This window comes from Camelus bactrianus, chromosome 35 (genome assembly GCF_048773025.1).
Source record: "Camelus bactrianus isolate YW-2024 breed Bactrian camel chromosome 35, ASM4877302v1, whole genome shotgun sequence".
Classification (NCBI taxonomy): domain Eukaryota; kingdom Metazoa; phylum Chordata; class Mammalia; order Artiodactyla; family Camelidae; genus Camelus; species Camelus bactrianus.
This window is the reverse complement of record NC_133573.1, coordinates 30804709-30823398: the sequence shown is the minus strand read 5'-3', so window position 1 is coordinate 30823398 and position 18690 is coordinate 30804709. Positions and strand designations below refer to the sequence as shown.

The following is an 18690-nucleotide window of genomic DNA, read 5'->3' as shown; positions in this document are numbered from 1 at the left end:
CCACTAACTCCAGGGGCTCAGCTCCGAGGTGTCGGTAACAAGGCACAAACCTGACAGGGTGTCCGGAGCAACCTGTCACCCGGCTGCTGCCTCTCCATTTCTGGTTCGCAGTTTCTCACTGTAACAAGCCGGAACGCCTACTTCTCCTTTCGTGTACTAATTTCTGCTTACTCCCCCAGACAAGCCGTGTTCCCTCTGCAGGTCCCAGTGTTTACAAAACAACAGGCACCACTCTGAATAGAAACCGCCAGCCAACTGGGGAGGCGGCTGCCAGGGTTGTACCCACTGCTTTCTCCAGGACAATTTGGATGGAGAAGCTGGCACCGGGCCCCGTCCCTCGTTTTTAGGGACGCTGGCTTGAGCAAGTGTTTCCTTTGGCTCTCGAGCTAGTGTTGCCTCCGCGAGGGTCAGAGGCAGTGCCGGCGGCCGGCGGCCTGGGGAGCGGGAGTCCGGGGAGGGCGCCAACCTCCAGCCAGAAGAGCAGCGCGGCCCCATCCGCCGCGTCTCTCCTCTGCGGGGCCCTCCGCTCAGCTGACCGCCCCCGGGCTTGCAGAAGCCCCCAGCACTTACAGAGGGACGGGACTCCAGCGCGCTCTGCTTCGTGCGACCGACCAGCAGCCCCCAGCGCCCCGAAGTGCGGCTGCTGGCGCCGGCGAGCCCGCAGACCGAGGCCGGCGCGCGAGCGGAGTTCGCGGGGGGCAGCGCGGAAGCCGGCGCCTTACCTTTCCTCTTGGACCGCCGCCGCCGCCGCCGCTTGGACTTGCATTTGAGTTGACCGCTCAGCCCTCCGGACGCTCTGCTGGTCCCCAGGACGGATGCCATGGCCGGGACTCGGCGAGTGGAACGGGGCACGGATCGTTTCGGAAACAATTTCACCTTTCCTGCTCCTGCTGCCGCCGCCGCCGCCGGTATGCGCTTCTGCGAATCAGGGAGCGGGTTCACTTTTTAGGACTGAGCACTCGCGGGCTCTCCCCCCTCCCTCGCCAATTGTTCTCTGTCACTTGTTTCCAGCTGGGCTGAGAGCCTGTGATCTGAGCCCAGCACGGAGCGCTCCAGGGCCAAGGGGCTGCGAAGGGAAGGTGCGCCCGGCAGTCTGGGCTCCGGGCTCTGGCCTCCTCCCCTCCTCCCTCCTCTCCTCCTGCCTCTCCGGAGCCAGGCTCCAAACGCAGGCTCCTACTTTGGCACCTCTGCTAGTTGTTTGGCACCAGCCACTTTGAAGCCAATCACGCAGGGAGCCTGTCTATTTGCTGCTGCAAAGTCTAATTAGATCCAATCACGACTGTCTGCTGGCTCTGACATCAGCACCACCAGCCCTGTGCGTGCCCTGTCAGCTTGCAAACTCAGCTCCCGTTTGGGCGATGGAGCTGCCCAGGACCGTGGACAGGGAAGGAGCCGGCGCAGGGTGGGGGAACCGCGGCAGGCAGAGCCAGCTTCTCCCGGAGAAGCCTGAGGGGCAGCCTGCCGGCTCCCATCGAGTGGACACGGCACTGCACTTCCACACACTCAGAAGGATGCAGGGACCGTGTCTCTAGCCACACGGTGTTTTACTAGTTAATCTATGAGAATGCTTGTGTGTCAAGGGGAAATCTCTAAGAAATCCCCAGCTCTCACTTCCTCAGAAAGGGGCTAAGATTTGCAGTTCCCCGGGAGACAGCCTCTTAGGGGTGTTCATTTTTCAGAGGCTTGCATGTTTGTCTGTCTGCTTGTTTGCTTTGCTTTTTCCTTCATATCCCTTTGCAAGAAAGAAATACTGGATAGAGACTGTGGTGCTCAGATCTGAGTCTGATTTTTAAGGCGAGGGATTTCAGTAGGCTGTTTTATTTGGGGAACAATGAAATGAAAGGCAGAGAGGGCTTCTATCTGATAGCTGTACTGCCAAATGTACATTCGGATGAAAGAAAGTAATATTTACAAGAAGGTGGACTGCAAACTGAACTAGTTTTGAACAGTTTTTTTTCTGGGTTATCCTATTTTTTCCAAGACTATTTATGGAGCCCTACAAATCTACTGTAAAATACAAGAAAGCAAAGAATCCAGCCATTGTCATTGCATTTTGCATTTAAATCACACAAGCTATTAATTATAATAGTAATGGTTTGGAAAAAAACCACTCTCACAGCCATCAGCGAGCATTAGCACGATGACACGAAGGCGGCTCACAAACGCTTCTGTCTCCTATGTTACAGGCACCCTTTTCTAGCTCCTTATGGACCCGAAATCTCCAGATCATTCTTTATGTAAGAAAAAATAACCTCTCCAGGGAATGCCGGCAGCTGGGTGAGCTGGGCAATCCTGGCTCAGTTTTCACTGACAAGAGGGAGACAGGAAGGTGCCCAGCTCCAAATCCTAACCCCACTGCTCTGACTCTGGGCAAGTGATGTAAACTGCGCCTCCGTTTCCTCATCTGTGAAAGGTGGGGGGGGGGGCGGTCAGGGAGCAGCCTCACAGGTGCGTTTGGGCTGAGAATCAGCACCAGCCGACTGATGCGGGGCTGTTCAGGAGACCAGTCCCGCAGAACACGCACAGGAGCGAGCGCCTTCTTCCCGGGGGCCTCAGAAAGCAGGGCCTGTGTGTTTTCCCTGCAGGATGTTTAACTGACTCACTTCGGGCTAGTAAGTGCAGTCACACCAGGGTCCCTCCTCTGGGCCGGGTTCCACCACTTCCGCCCACTGACAGCACAGCTCGTGGGGAAGTGCACTGCACGCCTCCTTGCTCTCTGTGATGTAACTGGTACCTGAGCGCGTGAACTGTATCCGGCCAGCAGCTGCAGGACTCCCGTGTGGAACTCTGAGCTTCCACAATGGGAGCCCAGAGTTTCCTGATGTAGGCTTTTGCTGAAAATGGTTCTGAGTTCGGAAACCAAGGGAGGATGCTTCGGGGAGAAACACACAGATGCCCCTTCCGGCCTGACTGCGTCTACGAACGACCCCTCGCATCCCAGCACCAAAGGCGTGGCCTGTGACGCCTGGGTACAGCGACCCTCCTGTGCAGGGGTGCGGGCGCCATCATGGGGCAGTACAGCTCCCAGCGTCAGTGAGTCAAGGCAGCGGAATCAAACCCCGGAATTTCAGCACTCAATGTAGATCCTGAGTTGAAAGTTGATCAAGTTCAAAGCCTTGGCTAATCTTTACTTTTCTTAAAGTTCCTCCCATTTCTTTATTTTTGGAGTCTAATTTATGCAAACATGATTTTTGCATACACAGGGGCTATTTTCTGTATTTTATTTTTGTTTATGTTTGGGGGGAGGTCCTCAGGGCTGTTTGTTTATTATTATTATTATTACTTTTCGTGGAGGTACTGGGGACGGAACCCAGGACCTCGTGCATGCTAAGCACACGCCTAGCACTCCAGCGGTGCCCTCCCCAGGTTTCCTGCGTTTTACTGGTTGGCACACGACGCGGGTGACACACGAGGCAGGGATGAAGCGGTGGCAGCAGGGGAGCCCGTGTCTCCCTGGAGGAAAGGCTTCTGAAGAGGGGGCTCACGGTCAGAAGCATCCGACTCAGGACGGCAGAAAATGATCAGTGTTCACAAGCTGCCGTTCCCCCACGGAGCCTTTCTGCCTTTTGTCTGTCTCTGGATCACTTCAGCACCGCTTGGCAGCTTAAACCGCAGAGCAGAAGCTGGAAGAGGACCAGGCGCCCACGTCACCTTCTGCCCGCCAGGAGACGTCGCTGCTGCGTCTCTGGCCGGCCTGAGCCGGTCCTACGCTTCCACAGAGCGCAGGGCGGGGCGCAGGGGTCCCAGCCAGAGCAGGCTGCCTGGAAAGTCGCAGGGACCACACTGACCTGTCAGGGGGAGTAGGGCAAGGACAGAGCCGAGGGTTGGAACAGCCTGGAGGGAAGCAGTGATCCTCGCATCCAGACACCGCCTTGTGCCGGAAGATGTGGCCTCAGGAAAGGCTGGATGGGGCCCCGTGGGCGGGTCTGCAGCACCCCAAGGCTGCCACAGTGGCTCCTATCAGGACTGCAGCCACACAGCCATCCTGCATGGTTGGGTTTGCTCGTTTCTCTGTGCCTCCCCTCCTTAGACCGTAAGGACATGAGGGGGACCTGCGTCCCGTCCATGGTCAGAGTGGGTGCCTGGGGCCGGCACGGGCACGTCCCCGGGATCCACCGTCCATCTGCCACTTGTTCCAGACACATGACTGAGTCTTCACCGAGTCTGCTGTGATCTTCACAAAACCCTTACAGGCATGGAACTGAAACTGCATTCCTTCTGCCCACGAGGAAGCCGAGGCTCAGAGAATGTACACAATGGAATATTCCAACGTCCAGCCTGGGGATTTTTTTTACCACTTTGCTCTCCTCGTCTCTGCTCTGGAGTCTGAGCGGCAGTAATTTTGTGAAGTTCTGCGGGCCCTGAGGTAGCTGAGAACATGCTAAATGGTGACTGAGTTCAGTGTGTGCGTGCGTGATTTATAAGCAGATAAAACACATCAGCAGCCCCGCCCGCCCTGCCCCCACACCCAGACCTGCGCGGCCCTCTCGCGGGCCCCAGGCCGCGATGGAGGCTACCAGGTTTCCACGCACGCGTGGGTGAGGAGCTGCTGTCAACACCGTGACCTGCACGCTCGCTGAGGACAGCACAGCCGGTGGTGAGCACCTTTATTCCTCCCGAGGACTCCCATTTATCCGTTTCTCAGACCAAACCTGGGACGTGGACAGGAAAGACTGCATCCTTTGCATGTCCCCCCGAGGTCAGGAAGGCTCAGAGTGCTGCAGAGTCTGGACCAGTGTCGTCTTCCCAGGCAGAGGCGGAGCCAAGGTGGGCCGAACATTCCAATGTGTCCCAGGAAGAAGGTGCATCGGAAACCTCACAGCCTCACACGGCCGACCCGATGCCCCACTCCTGCAGGAGAGGAACCTGAGTCCGCACCAGGACGCAGGGACAGCACCTGCCCTCCTCAGCCAACAGGCAAGTCCTCCTCCCGCCCCGTCTCCCCAGGGCCCCCGGTGGATGCCCATGACGGCTGCACTTCTTAATTCATCACAGTGCCTGCGTTTCCCACCAGTTAAAAGGAGAGTTACCTTGGTTTCTTACAGGTTTCCAAAAACAAGAACTCCCACGGAAATGAACGTGACTTATTCAGAATCCAAATCTTAGGTAATACCCCTCCCCATCAGTTTCCACCAGGCGGAAGATGGCAGAACTGGGTGTTCCTCGGGGCACTCGTGCTCGCAGACTCACGACTCAATCACGCGTGGCAAGGAATGATCACTCCTCACAGACAGACACAGCCCAACAGGGCTTGCTCACTCTGTCATCTGCAGCCATTGTTCTTCAGTTTAAATAACCCACGTCAGAGAACCTGGGCGTGAGCCCCGGAAGCGCTGAGGAATAACATACCAGGACAGCGCCGGCCGGGACCCGGCCTTCTCACTGCCATTCTCACCCAAGGACGTGGAGGTGGCGTGGCCGGAGCGGGAGGGCGGCGGAGAAGTCACGGCGCAGAGAAGAGCTCTTCACGCAGGCGGCTACTAGAGCTACTTCCTCCCTTTGTTCTTTGTCTCCCTCTGAGGCAGGCCTGTGGTTGGAGAGGAGGCCAAATGCATTCTTACCACCTTCCTGAATGAACATGGTTAGGGCAGGTGTGCAAAGTCTTTTTTGGAGTTCCACTTGATACGACTGCCATTTCTATCCGAGTCCCTCTGTCAAATAGTCCTGGCACAGAGTTTTCTCTCCTGGTCAGGGTGACAGGTTTTCACTTGGTGAAGACCGTCACCCAGCTAACCCTTCCTTGGGCTCCGCGTTACTGTTTAAAGGGCGCTGTGTGGGAAATACTGGAGAGGAGGAAGCAGGTCCCAGACTCGCTGCCACCAGGCCAGACCCCACCCTGGACGTGTCTACGTACGGCGTCTGGGTTTGGAGACAGCATTGGACCCTCCTGCGAAGTGCGGGGAAGGGACATGGCAGAGCTGCTGGCACATCAAATTAAGAATGAGCTTGTGAGGTTCTCCGTGAAAGGAACAGAGCAGTGACTGTGGTCACCGACCTCCCAGCACCCAGGACAGGTGTGCAGATCACAGAGGCCCCGAGAAGACGGTCTGCCACTGCCTGGATGGCGTGGCACCCCAGGCCCTGTCTACAGTGCCAGCCAGGGGCCCCGAGTCATCAGCCTTCTCTCCTGGCTAACTGGAACATGGAGTCATTCCCTCCTAGGGTGCTGTCCGCTCTCCAGATGCGCTGCCAGCCGCAGGACAACGACGCCCAGAGCCAGTGTGTTATGGTCTCTGTGACCTCTGGATAGAGTGTGGTAACATACCACTAAACATTTGTGCAGGATACGAGAAATAACAACCCGAAATAATCCTTTTCCACATTACAGACAGGTCCAGTTGCTTACATTTACATTTAAAATGTCCTTGGTTGCCAGTTTCTGAAATGTAAACCTTAGTATTTTATTGAATCATCAAGAATGACCACTATTTAAAGCTTCCTTAGTGCACACCCTACCCTAGATTCCCCCGTGTCTGAAACCAACACTGTTCAAATAGTTAATTATTTTTTAATGTTCCAAATCTTCTGTTGAAACTGGTGATTTTCAAAACGAACAACGTCACATCCCCAGAACGCTGTGTGACAGCATGAATAAGGGAAGAAGACGAAACGCAGATGGAATTAATGGTTTGGGGTGCTGATCAGTGTAACAAATTGAAAGGAAGGGACGGGAGCGTGTCAGGAGGACATTTCGGCTGTTGAACTGGGGTGGGCTGACGTGACAGCCTTACTCTACTGGGATCTTTCAGGTGGACTTCACCTCCTCCTGAGACACAGGCTGCACACACATAGTTTGTTATTTACCTGGCCTTTTCTCACCTCTGCCGACAGCTGTCGGGAGCGGAGAAATGGAAGGAAAGTGACTTGTCCTTGGCTCAAATGGTTTGAACCAGGGTCTTTCCACTGTTTTGGAAGTAATTTTTAAGCAGCTGCCTTTAGATTCCCTGCTTTTAGTCAAGGCAGGGAGAGATGAGGTAGGGAGACTCTGGAAGCAAGATGAGGTGGATTTCTTACTGGGGTCAGAACATGGATGGGCACTGGGGACAAGGACGGCCCCGGGTGGCTGTTTCCAGGACCCTGTGCACCTCTGTCCTGGTCTCTCCGGACCTGGCTCTGGGAAAGGTCATGAAGACCCTCAGCCCAGGTCCCTCCCCCCGTCCTGCCCCCTGAGCCAACGGGCAAGCAATGTCAGCAGTCACAGCAGACAGCTCGGCAGGGATGGGGGTGTCACCGTGAGCAAAAACCACTTAATGTGATCTCATCACTGGGCAGAAGTGGTCCCTGTGAAAGGTAACTAGACATGTTGGCAAGAAATGCAATTTGGTTAGGAGAGATCTGAGCGAACAGCACATGACAAAGTTGACGTCCTCAGGCAGCCAGCTCTGTTGTCACCTGTCAGCGTGGGATGCGTACTTGCAAGTCATGTGGCTAAATTTCATTAAATGCAGTGTTACTCTTATTAATCAAAAGCCTGGACCCAAACAGAACAGCCCTTGCTCTAGGACTATTATATGCTGGGAAAGCCAGTCATCCCACTCATTTCCATGGAGAATGGCCCCACCCCCACCTCCCCCAGCACAGAAGAGACGCAGGAAGCAAAGGAAGGTGGGGGCAGGGTCGCCCGGGAGGGTGGCAGCAGGGACCCCGGCCGAGAGTGTGCAGGGGACCACAGACGCTTCACCTGGGTCTCCCTCCTGCCCCAGAGTGAGACAGAGAAAGCTTCTCAAAACCTCCCAGTGAAGCCATCTTCTCAGCCCAATTCTGGAAGAGCCGGGTCCCCATTCCGGTCCCCAGCTTTCCAAAGGGACGTCTGGGGGATGCTGCCAGCATTCTCTGAGCAGGAGGCTGTCCTTCCAGGGCTCAGCAAATCTTTGCAGGAACTGTTCCCATGCTCTCTTCTGCATATTTTCAGTGCCCAATCAAATTATTTACAAAGCTGTCGTGACTTCCACTTCACTTGAGCCACTGACTGGCTGTGGGGAATGGGGCAAATCACATGAGACTGTGGGTCTCAGTTTCCTCACCTGCAAAATGGGGACATGACCTTGACTTCAGGGCTTTGTGCTGAGCAGGTGAGGCAGTTACGCAGCGGCTGCGCTCTCAGGCTCTCGCTGTGATGACTTAGGGGGACTTCGCGTGTTACAGGAAAATGGGGGGAGGGGTGGCTACCCATGGCCTTTACTTTTGGTGACATTTCCCTTCCAATGAGTAACTTCAACATAGTATTATCATGGCATAAGGGACGTCCAGCACTGCCACTTCCTAATTCTGGTGAAAGCTTGTCCGAAGCAGTGGCCAGTCCTAAGGGCGCTTTGGCACTGTGACCCTTAGGAGCAGCCTGGCTGTCCCCTGGGAGTGACACAGGCCTGTTTAAAGTCACCACGGTTTCCATCGGACACTCATGATGGCCCCTGGTTCTCACTATCCAGCTGCCAGCCCACCAGAGGGACACGGGATTTTCTCAGGACCTTTGACAGCCATCCACATAAACTACAGCCTGAGTGAGATCAGCAGACATGACAAAGCAGGCACGCCGGCCCTGGGAGAAGGTGGGACCGGACGCGCTCAGACAACGCCGCGGGGAGACTGCGGGGCAGGGCACCAGGCGAGCGCAGCTGGGTCCTGGCGCTGTCCCCGGTAATTGTTAGTGGCAGCGGAGTCCGCACAGCAGCCGGGCGGGGACTCAGCCCCGTCTCAGTGCAGCGCGGCTGACCGGCCCTGGCAGGGACCACCTCCCAGTGTACAAGACACCACTGAAAGTACCAGGCCTCCCCGGCCGGAGTCAAGGGACCCGGCATTAACGCAGCGACGAACCCTGGGGGCTCTCCTGGAAAAGACTGGCATGGAAAATCACCTTGGGCTGTTATTAAAATGTTTTCAGTTTCCTCCGTATCCAGGAAACAGTTTGTGATAGATGAAGGGAAATATGCTAATAAGGTGTTTCTCTTAGAAAGGGAAAATTTGAGAGATGACATTTGAAAAATTTAATCTTACGTCTACAATCTACATGTACAATGGTATTTCAATAATTTTAACATTGAACGTTAATAATTTTGACATGTGGGTTTTTGTGACTTCTATCATTTGTGAATATATTTCTATTTCCCTAAAACTATGGGTTTTTTGAAAAAATTCTGGTACAGCATTACCAGGTGCTGTCATAATTGCACTTTTACAAGGGACGCACGCGTTCATGACCGAAATAGCTATTTATGTCCCTGAAAATCGCTGTATTGATAATTAAATGTACTTTTTAGATTCTTTAAATCTTTAAATACAATGGAAAAATAAAATCCTTTGATAATTGAGTCCTAGTAATATGTGTATTAAAAAATCAAAAACACTAAAATAAATGGGTTTGGATACTGAATGGGATAAAATATTTACAAATGATATAATCAACAAGGTTAATATCCAAAATATATAAACAGCTCACACAACTCAATATAAAAAAAATTCAATTAAAAAAATGGGCAGAGACCTGAATAGACATTTTCCAAAGAAAACATACAGATGGGCAATGGGTACATGAAGAGATGCTCAGCACCACTAATCATCAGGGAAACGCAGATCATAACCACGGTGAGACACCACCACACACCTGCCAGGATCACTCTCATCCAAAAGACAATGGGTAACAAGTGTCGGTGAGGACGTGCAGAAAAGAGAACCCTTGTGCGCTGTTGGTGGGAATGTAAATTGGTGGAGGCACTATGTAAACAGTATGGAAAAACAGGATGTAAAACTAAAAAGCAGAACTACCATATGATCCAGCAGTTCCACTCCTGGGTATTTACTCAAAGAAAAGGAAAACATTCATTTGAAAAGACATAAGCACCTCAATGCTCACAGCAGCATTATTTACGACAGCCAAGAAGTGGAAGCAACCTAAGTGTCCATCGATGGATGACTGGATAAAGAAGCTGTGATACATTTATACAGTGGAAAACTCAACCATACTCAACCATAAAAAAGTAAACATTTTGCCTTTTGCAACAACATGCATGGACTTAGAGGGTATCATGCTTAGTGAAATAAGTCAGAGAAAGACAAATACTGTACGATATCACGTATGTGAAATCTGAAAAATGAAACAAATGAATGCATACAACAAAACAGAAGGACTCACAGATACAGAGAATAAACTAGTGCTGGCCAGTGGGGAGAGGGCAGTGGGTGAAGAGGTACAAGCGTTTACGTGTAAACTGGGTAAGAGACAAGGATGTGTTGCACAGCAGAGGGAAATACAGCTGTTGCGTTGTAATAGCTTTAAGTGGAGTATGATCTATACAAATACCGAATCACTATGTTGTGCCCCTGAAACAACAGAATATTATAAATCAACTATACTTCAATTAAAAAATTTTTATAAATAAGTGGGTGCAGTCCCTTACACTCAAGTCAGTCACATTCTCATGACATATAATTACAAACTGCGTGGCAACTGGAGGTCAAACTGGAGGTCCCACCTCAGCTTGGAAGCAGGGTAACCCCAGGAAGGCGGGTGGGAGGCCCCCTGACTCTCCTGCCCTTTCCCAACGACTCGACATTCAACCCACGTGTTCTGCCCCTTGGCTTTGCTTTTCAAAGAACAGCTATTGGTAACAGCCTTGCATATACTGCATTTTTCCAAACACAGATTTGCCCATGTAATTAAGAAAAATATTTCAGGGAGGCAAATAGTGTCATATTCATTAATGAGCATTATTTTTTTCACATAGGCACAATGGAATGTCCATTGGAACACAGCAAATCCTCCACAACAACTATCTTCCTTGGTAAACAATACCTGCCGTTTACACTCATAATGAAATACATTTTGTGAGATTTGAGCCCACACTCCCTGCGCATCACGACGCTGCAGCGTCCACGCACCTGAGTGGTGTCAGCACCTACGCGCCTGCCTTTCTCTCCAACAATTCTGCAGATGCCTAATCTCTCAAAGGCCCTGAGTGGGACGGGTGGACGAGCCGTCACCCCGGGTCAGGACCAGCCCTGTGCCAGCCCGTTTCCAGAGGTAAGCAGGACTCAGAAGGCACTTTCCAATTTGTCCAGAAGAATAAATCCAGGGAAAGCAACCATCCAGCAACAGCACAGAGCACGCTCAACAAGGCCCGCCTCAGCGGGAATTGGCCCACCTGAGCCCAGCCTGACGGCGTTCTCGGGCCGAACAGCCCTGGGGGATGGGAAACCCAACTCCAGCCCACTCCTGGCTCCCCATCCCACCTCAGCAGGAGCAGTAAAAACACACAAACGGAGAAGCACTGTGAGGGTCACAGTCTGGGGTGTGGGCTCCCCGAGACCTGACCCTAGTCCTGGGACTTAGAGCGCCCCCACTGCCCCGCCACCACCACGTCAACAGGGCTCCTATAGAATAACAGGAGACACACCTGAAAGAGATCTCACTTAGGAAACGGTATCTAGGGAAACCCAAAGATGAGAGGAGGCCAAACCAGGACACCTGGGGAAACTTAAGCCTCTGATTCCTGCAGCTTCAGCAAGCAGCAAACCTGGCCTAACCCCGGGCCGGGCAAGCATGAACCCCCACTCTACAAGTCTGTTCACCTCATTTCCCTCTACTCAGTGCATCATGTTCAACTTTAAACAACAACAAAATACTGGGGCACTACAAGCCAAAAACAAACAAAACGACCACACAGTCTGACAAGGCAACAAGCATGAGAGTCAGACTCGGATTTAGGAGGGGTTGTCCGATGGGAATTCAAAATCTCGGTGATTAACAGGCTGACGGCTGTGACGAGGAACACAGATGATGTGCAGGGACAGATGAGAAATGCCAACACAGATGGAAACTGAGAAAGAACCAAAAGGAAAGGTTAGTAACGCTGTGACAGACACGAAGATGGGATGTGGCTGAGGGAGGAATCAGTGAGCATGAAGACATGCTAAGGGAAACTTCCAAAACCAAATTGCAGAGGGAGAGAAAGAGGAAAGAGACACAGCAGACCATCCAGGAACTATCGGACAACTATAAACGGTGTGATGGGAATGCTGAAAGGAAAAGAAATAAACAGGAGAAATGTTTGTAACAATAATGACAGGAGTTCCCACAGCTAATGCAGACACCAAACCACTACCAGGAATCCCAGAGAACACCAGTTAGGATAAACACCCAGGCTCCTATGTGAGCTGCAGAAAACCAAACAGATGGTTTTAAAGGAAACCGAGGGGAAAAAAATACACCTTACCTACAGAGGCACAAAGGCATGTGCCTCTGACTAACGTTCAGAAACCATGTGAGCAAGAAGAGAGTGAAGTGAAACATTCAAAGTGTAGGAAGAAAAAGCCCCACCAACCTAGGATTCTGTCTCCAGCAGCGTTATCCTTCAAGAAGACAAGTCCCTGACCGGGAGGCAGTATCTGCACAGCGCTTACCTAGTAAAGGACTGGTCCAAACACACACGAAGGACGTGAGAGGAGACGCTCCACATCCTACGTCATCAGGGAAATACAGGTGACAACACCGAGACGCCGCGACACACCCACGAGAAGGGCCGGATCCCGGACCCGACGCCGCCCAGCGCAGGGAGGGCGCGGGGCAGCGGGGCTCGCAGCCCTGCGGGTGGGACGCGCCGCGCTGCTACCAGCTCGGAAGGCGGTCAGGGACTTCTCACAGAGCAAACACACATTCCCGTCTGGCCCAGCAATCACTTCTTGGTATTTATTCAAGTGGATCGAAAACTTGTGTCCACACAAAAACCTGGACGTGGGTGTTGACAGCAGCTTTGTCCATAACGACCAAAACGTGGAAGCCGCCAGGATGCCCTCAGTGAGTCAGAGGAGCACAAGAAGTGTGGCCCGTCCAGACAACCGAGTACTATTCAGTGACAAGGAGAAGGGAGCTATCGAGCCATGAAAATGACGCAGAGGAAACTTAAACGCATGTTACTAAATGGAAAAAAAAAAAAAAAAAACCCCAATGAGAAGACAGACACTATGTAATTCCAACTCTGAAATTCTGCAGAAAACAAAACCCATCTGGGGTCCTAGGGGCCCTGGGGGGCGGTGAACAGGCAGAGCACGGGGGTTTCAGGGCAGGGACACTCCTGTGTGCGAACCTGTTACAGTGGGCACAAGTCATACTACATCTGCCAAACCCATGGACTGCACACCACGGAGAACTGACCGTAACACACATTATGGGCTTTAGTTAACAATAATTAATTGTTAGTTAATTAGTAATATTGGCTCATCAGTTGTAACTAACATGCCACCCTAATGCAAAGCGTTAATGACAGGGGAAGCTGGGGTGGGAGGGTGATTACACAGGAACTCTCAGTAAAACTTTTCAGGAAATACGAGACTGCCCTACAGCATGCTATTTAATTACGACCGTGTAAAGGAGTCAGAAAGCCCTCTCACTCCAGCTTCTCAGATGTGTATTCAAGCACAGCGACTGTTCCTGTCTCAGAGGCGCTGGAAAGGAGGTGCAATGTGTGAGTAAATCGGACGGGACGCTTTCAGTCCGCGCCAGCGCTTATGACGAGAGACAATTCTCTAAGCTCTCTTTACAAAGAGGGTCATTCTGCTGAAAATGAGGCCAATTATGCTCTGACACTGGACACTGAGTCCTCTTGAAAACGAAAGTATTTCAAATTAGGCACATATTTAAACATACTAGGTAACACTAGTTACCTTGACTGCTGGTAGATGACACTAGCCACCCAGGACCTGCATTTTCCATGGAATCCTAAGCTAGCGAAGTGTAGCAGAGACCACTGACTTCTCACAGCTCAGCTTCATTTAAAAGGAACTCTGACCACAAGAGCCTTCGCCAGCTGCAGTGACTTTCAGTGCTTAACAATTAGAAACCACAGAAAAGGCAGCAACAAAACCCCAAACTGGTATCATAGATTTATTAAAATTCAAAACATCTTTTAGATAGTTCCTGAGGTCACTACACAGTCAGATCCACATTCACGCAGTGATCGTAACCGTGGTTACTTACTACTGTGGTAAATGAAACACAGGTGTTAACGCCTCCACGGAAGACAGGAATCAGAATTTCTGAAGGTGGAGCCGAAGCATTAGTAGCTTCTAAGGCTCCTCAGGGGAGGGAACGTCTAGGCAAGTGAGGACCCCCGCCCCACGGCGCCCGCGGGGAAGTGAGGACCCCTGCCCCACTGCATCTATGGGGAAGTGAGGACCCCCGCCCCACGGCACCTATGCAGGACAATCTCCTGAAGGACAACTGTGAGTCATTATTTACCAAGTTTGAAAGGAAAGTGTCTGCTAGTTACTGAGCCAGGGAAGTTTGACTTTTATTTTTAGAACCACTTCCAGTTTCACAGCTGGAGAAGCAAAATGATGCCAGTCTCACCTCAATTAAATAGAATTTGGATGAACCAGGACAACTGTTACAAAACCATTCTGGTCAAAAGCTTCTCCGGATTTACCCCACCCCGCCTGCTCCCCACCACCCGCCACCACTCATTCCGTCTTATTCCAAGAGTCATGGTCTGAACATAAGAGCCAGCAGAAGTTTCACTTAAACACTGAGAAGCAGCACCTGTGTCGCAAGAGCGTTGCTGTGCTGGTCCTCCTGCCACGAGGGCCACTCGCTCACTCTCAGACATGCACTCGGTGAACCACAGGGGCAGGCACGCCCTTGCTCACTGGGTACATGATACAAACTTGACTTGACTGGTCTTCACCTTAAGGCATGTTCGGTAATGAAAGCAAGTAACGGTTTTTGTAGAATGTGTTAAGAGGAAGGTGGGCTCTGCAAGCATAAGGCGTCCAAAGAAGAGAGTGCGGAAGAGTGTGTGCTGGGAAACCTCCGGACTTAGAGCCTCTGCGTGGGGGCCATGCTTACATTATTGATATGGGAGAGGAAGTCGCTGTGTATTTATTTACACTGCCTGCTAAGAAGCCCCTGAGGACCGAGGTGTCATCAGCTTTGCTCTTGGGACATTGACGGTTAAGAGAAATGCTTTGGCCACGGAACAAGCCATGGAAGCTCCACCTACTTGGCTGTGCTTTCAAATGCATCGCAGCCTTTTTCTTCTGAGAAGGTTCACGATGTGACAGCCACAGTCCCTCTCGGCATGGTCTCCCAGAGGACTAGGAGAGGAGGCAGCTTTCTAAAAATGGCAGTGAGGAAAAACAGTAAACCCACATCTCTGTAAACCCCAAATATTTCCAAGCAATACTATTATATGTTACAATTCCTGCAGTTTGTGAAAAAATCTGCATGGGATTTGACTCCGGTCTTATCTGGGGTGTGGCTACTAAGCATATTGTTCTAAATACCTGTCCTAAAACCCAAGACAGAAATTTTCACAGCTTGCACGTGTAAGAGGATGTGGCTTATTCTTAAAGTTCAATTAACACCAAGCATTCAATTCCTCAGTGGTTTGTTTCACATTTATGTTACATGTTTTACTTTTACCTACTCTGTCTGTAAAAGTTTTTTGGTAAAAATGGGGAAAAAGGATATGAAAGAGATCTTTCAAATCTCTCCACATCTAACACTGATCCAAATCTTCAAACTTAAGGAAATGATGTCTGTAAATTTTGCTCTAGGCTTCCTACGTATTTATTCTAAGTATGTAAAATTCTGGGTTTCCTTTACAATTTTTATTATTTTTTCCTTGGCTAGAGAGATTTCATTGCAAAAGGATTTTGTGTGTATCAGCCATCAAAGCTGTAATAAACAATGACCGCATTAAAACCACCCTTCAGTGTGTGTCTTCACATGTGTTAAAGTAAAGATGCTCAAATCCACTTTCCAATTTTCACCCCTGTGGAGAGTTAGGTAAGGATGACGACCAGAGCTTTTTTTGGATTCTTGCATCATCTGTGTCTCATGAAATGAATCCTAAGGTAAGCTGGCAGGAATCAGGTTCTTTTACAAAAGGTAAATCAGTTTTGATACTTTTTGTGGGGCTCTTAGTTAGCAGAGGGTGTGCAGTGCTGGTCACCTCTGCTAAAAACAAAGTCACTGTGTAAACACGATTTTCTTTCCTGTGGCACAAACGCGTGCTACACTACTTAACATTTCATCAGCAGAGCTGGAGAAGAGAGAGTTCCTTTCTGGGTTTGAGGCAAAGGCCATGCTGCTAATGCTGACCTCTGCCAAGTGTAATCCATGGGCCAGAGGCAGGGAAGGCACTGCTCTCCTGTATGTGTGAACACAGATCTGGGGGAGTGGTAACTCAAGCCCTGTTTGCTTGTGCCAAGCTGGAGCGAGCTGCGGGGTCAGATGTGCCTACCCTGTCGGAGGGCAGCCTGAGACATGAGCAACGGGCTTCAGCCAGCACGGCGTGGACTTCGGTCGGGCTGGGGGTGGTTGCAGAGGTTGTAATGACCTCAGGGTTCCTGTTAGCTCCATACTCGCGGAAGATGGAGTGGGATCTGTTTTTGATCTCTGAAATAGATTTTATTGGAGCCCTGAGCAGGCAACGACAAGGCGAGAATTCTTCTGATCGCTGCCTCTCTTGCTCGCTTTCCGCATGCAGGTCACTCCCCTCAGCGCCGGGCCGGTGCACAGGGGGTTAATTACCCCTCTCTCAGCGCCTGTGCACCAGGCGGATGGCCTGGATTTAAGGACGCTGCAGCCTTTGGGCTTGAGTCAGCTGTCAGCGCTTCAAGGAAGAGGGGCACAGCACAATAAAACCAACAGCCGAAAACAACAGGATAAAACAAAGGAAGACACCGGAAACAAGAGGGTCTCTTTGCCGCTACTTGTCATGTGCACGCGACACGCTAGCTGCTCACCTGCGCTCGGTAACTAACGAGCTGTCATGGCTGAAACACGCGACCTCCTCTGTGTCCTTGGAGTAACACGCGCATGTCCCCATCACAGCTCACCCCTCAATGCACCTCCAGACGGAGCACTTTTCAACCCTAGATGTTCACCATCACCTGAGCCTAAGGCCCAAACGTTGCCTATTTTCTGTCACTGGGTTCTGAGAAGAAGGCCTCTCCGTTTCAAAGAGCCATACTTTCGGGCTAACGTAACTCATCGTAAGATCTGCCTTCCACCTGCTCTCGCCAACCCACTCACACGCACACGCAGACACACCAGCAACCTGAGCCCCCAGGGCGCAGGACACGGAGCCAAGTCTCCCCGAGCAGCCACTGGGGGGCAGTGCAGAGCAGCCCAGGTCCCGCTCAGGGAAGGAAGCCCTCCGCCCCCTGCCTTTCTGTGTCCACGAGAGCATCTTGCACGTCTCAGAAACACTCTTGCTTTGTCCTAGAATTATCTCACAGAGAGCAGGGCTTTTTAATGAAGCGAGAACATTTGAGGGGAATTTACTCCCAAGGACTTAATAAAGGCGAACGAGATGCACAGATAAATTGTCTTGGGAAGATGTCTTCTCGACGAAGGCTGCTGTAAACAGCAGTTTTGGTGGCTGAGTGCCCAGATACTGAGTCCCAGAAAAGAGAGGAGAAAAAGTGCCAAAGAACTTGGCCTTAGAAAGAAAAAAAAAGTGGTCTTATTATTTGCTAAGGGGGTCTCTAGAAGGACAAAAAGTCCACACAAATGAATGGACGTAACACCATCGTGCTTAGAGGGCAAATCTGAAGAGTGTAACAATAACTACTGGGCCTGGTTTAGTAACAGGACATTGAAAACGGACAGGCTGGACCTAAAACCTGAAGTGAGAGAGAAAACCGTCTCTCATTCTTTGGAATAACCTACGGAATCGAACCAACGAGCAGAGCTCTCCAATCTGACAGGCGTACCTAATCCTGGGGGGCCAGATTCCTGAAGAATGGGAAGCTATGCACACACAGATGCAGGGTAATAAGGGAAGCTTTAAAAGAAGAGAGAGGAGTTCCTCTGGGCTAGAAAGGTAGGACCGGCTCCTGCGTCATCAGCCGCGCTATCCGCATTCACGGCGGAGGGAGAGCCATCAGTCACCGCGTCCCGCGTGCCCGCTGCAGACACGGCGCGGCACGCGTTCTGCGGGGCGCTGCTCCGCTGCGTAGGGGGGCGAGATGCTGAGACCCGGGAAGTTAATAACTCACAACAACCCTAAAGTAAGTTCGGGTGGGACTCTGATAGAAACACGACGAGATTACGAATCAAGAACAGACACCCCGAGAGCGGTCTGAGTACCCTGCATTCAGTGCGCGTTCTCATTAACCCGGGGCACGTCACCGAACGTACAGCAGGCCTCCTGCAGACAAGGGCCTTCACTTGGCTTTGCAGGTTTATGGGCTTGAAGACTGGGGAGATATTTCAGGCAGAAGGGGATCGGAATGATCTTCCTTCCCCAGAGATTCTGGGGAAATCATTCTGGCATACACAGAATACAAGAAATAGTAGGAGACACAGCTAGACAAACCGAGAGGGGTTACTGCAAGGCTTTTAACAGGAGGATCAAGACTCTGACTTTCATTTTGTGCAGACGCATGGAAAACATCTCAGTGGAAGAATGGTCGGCGGTTGTGAACACAGCCATGATCATCTGCCTCAGAACCCTCTCTGTGATGCCGTTTATTTTTAGGAACCCACCCCCTCTCTTCTGGCTCTAACAGGTTCCGCGAACAGGAGCCTCCCAGAGCGCGTGACGAGGTGAGGAGCATGCGCGTGGCCCGTGCTGGTAAGCTTCCGCGTCTGTCGTCTCTCACTAGCCTGTGCTGCAGTAACAAATAGTCCCAGGATCCGAAGGGCTTACAGTAATAAGGGTTCCTTCTCCACGTGAGTCTTCCTCATTC

At 51.4% G+C, this 18690-nt stretch overlaps 1 protein-coding gene across 5 annotated transcripts in view; it reads right to left on the bottom strand.

The window, feature by feature from the left end:
* ADARB2 (adenosine deaminase RNA specific B2 (inactive)) overlaps window positions 1–18690 on the bottom strand; it is a 421699-nt gene that overhangs the window by 293952 nt on the left and 109057 nt on the right. For 2 of the 5 annotated variants that reach the window (XR_012504275.1, XM_074358386.1), the window contains exon 1: window positions 723–2173. Coding sequence is in view for 4 of the 5 variants with exons in the window: in XM_074358386.1 (XP_074214487.1) it covers window positions 723–822 (100 nt within the window). In the remaining variant the exon portion in view is untranslated. Of the gene's footprint in view, window positions 1–722; window positions 2174–18690 lie in introns of those variants that run through there. The other 3 variants (XM_074358384.1, XM_074358385.1, XM_074358387.1) reach the window with 3 other exon arrangements.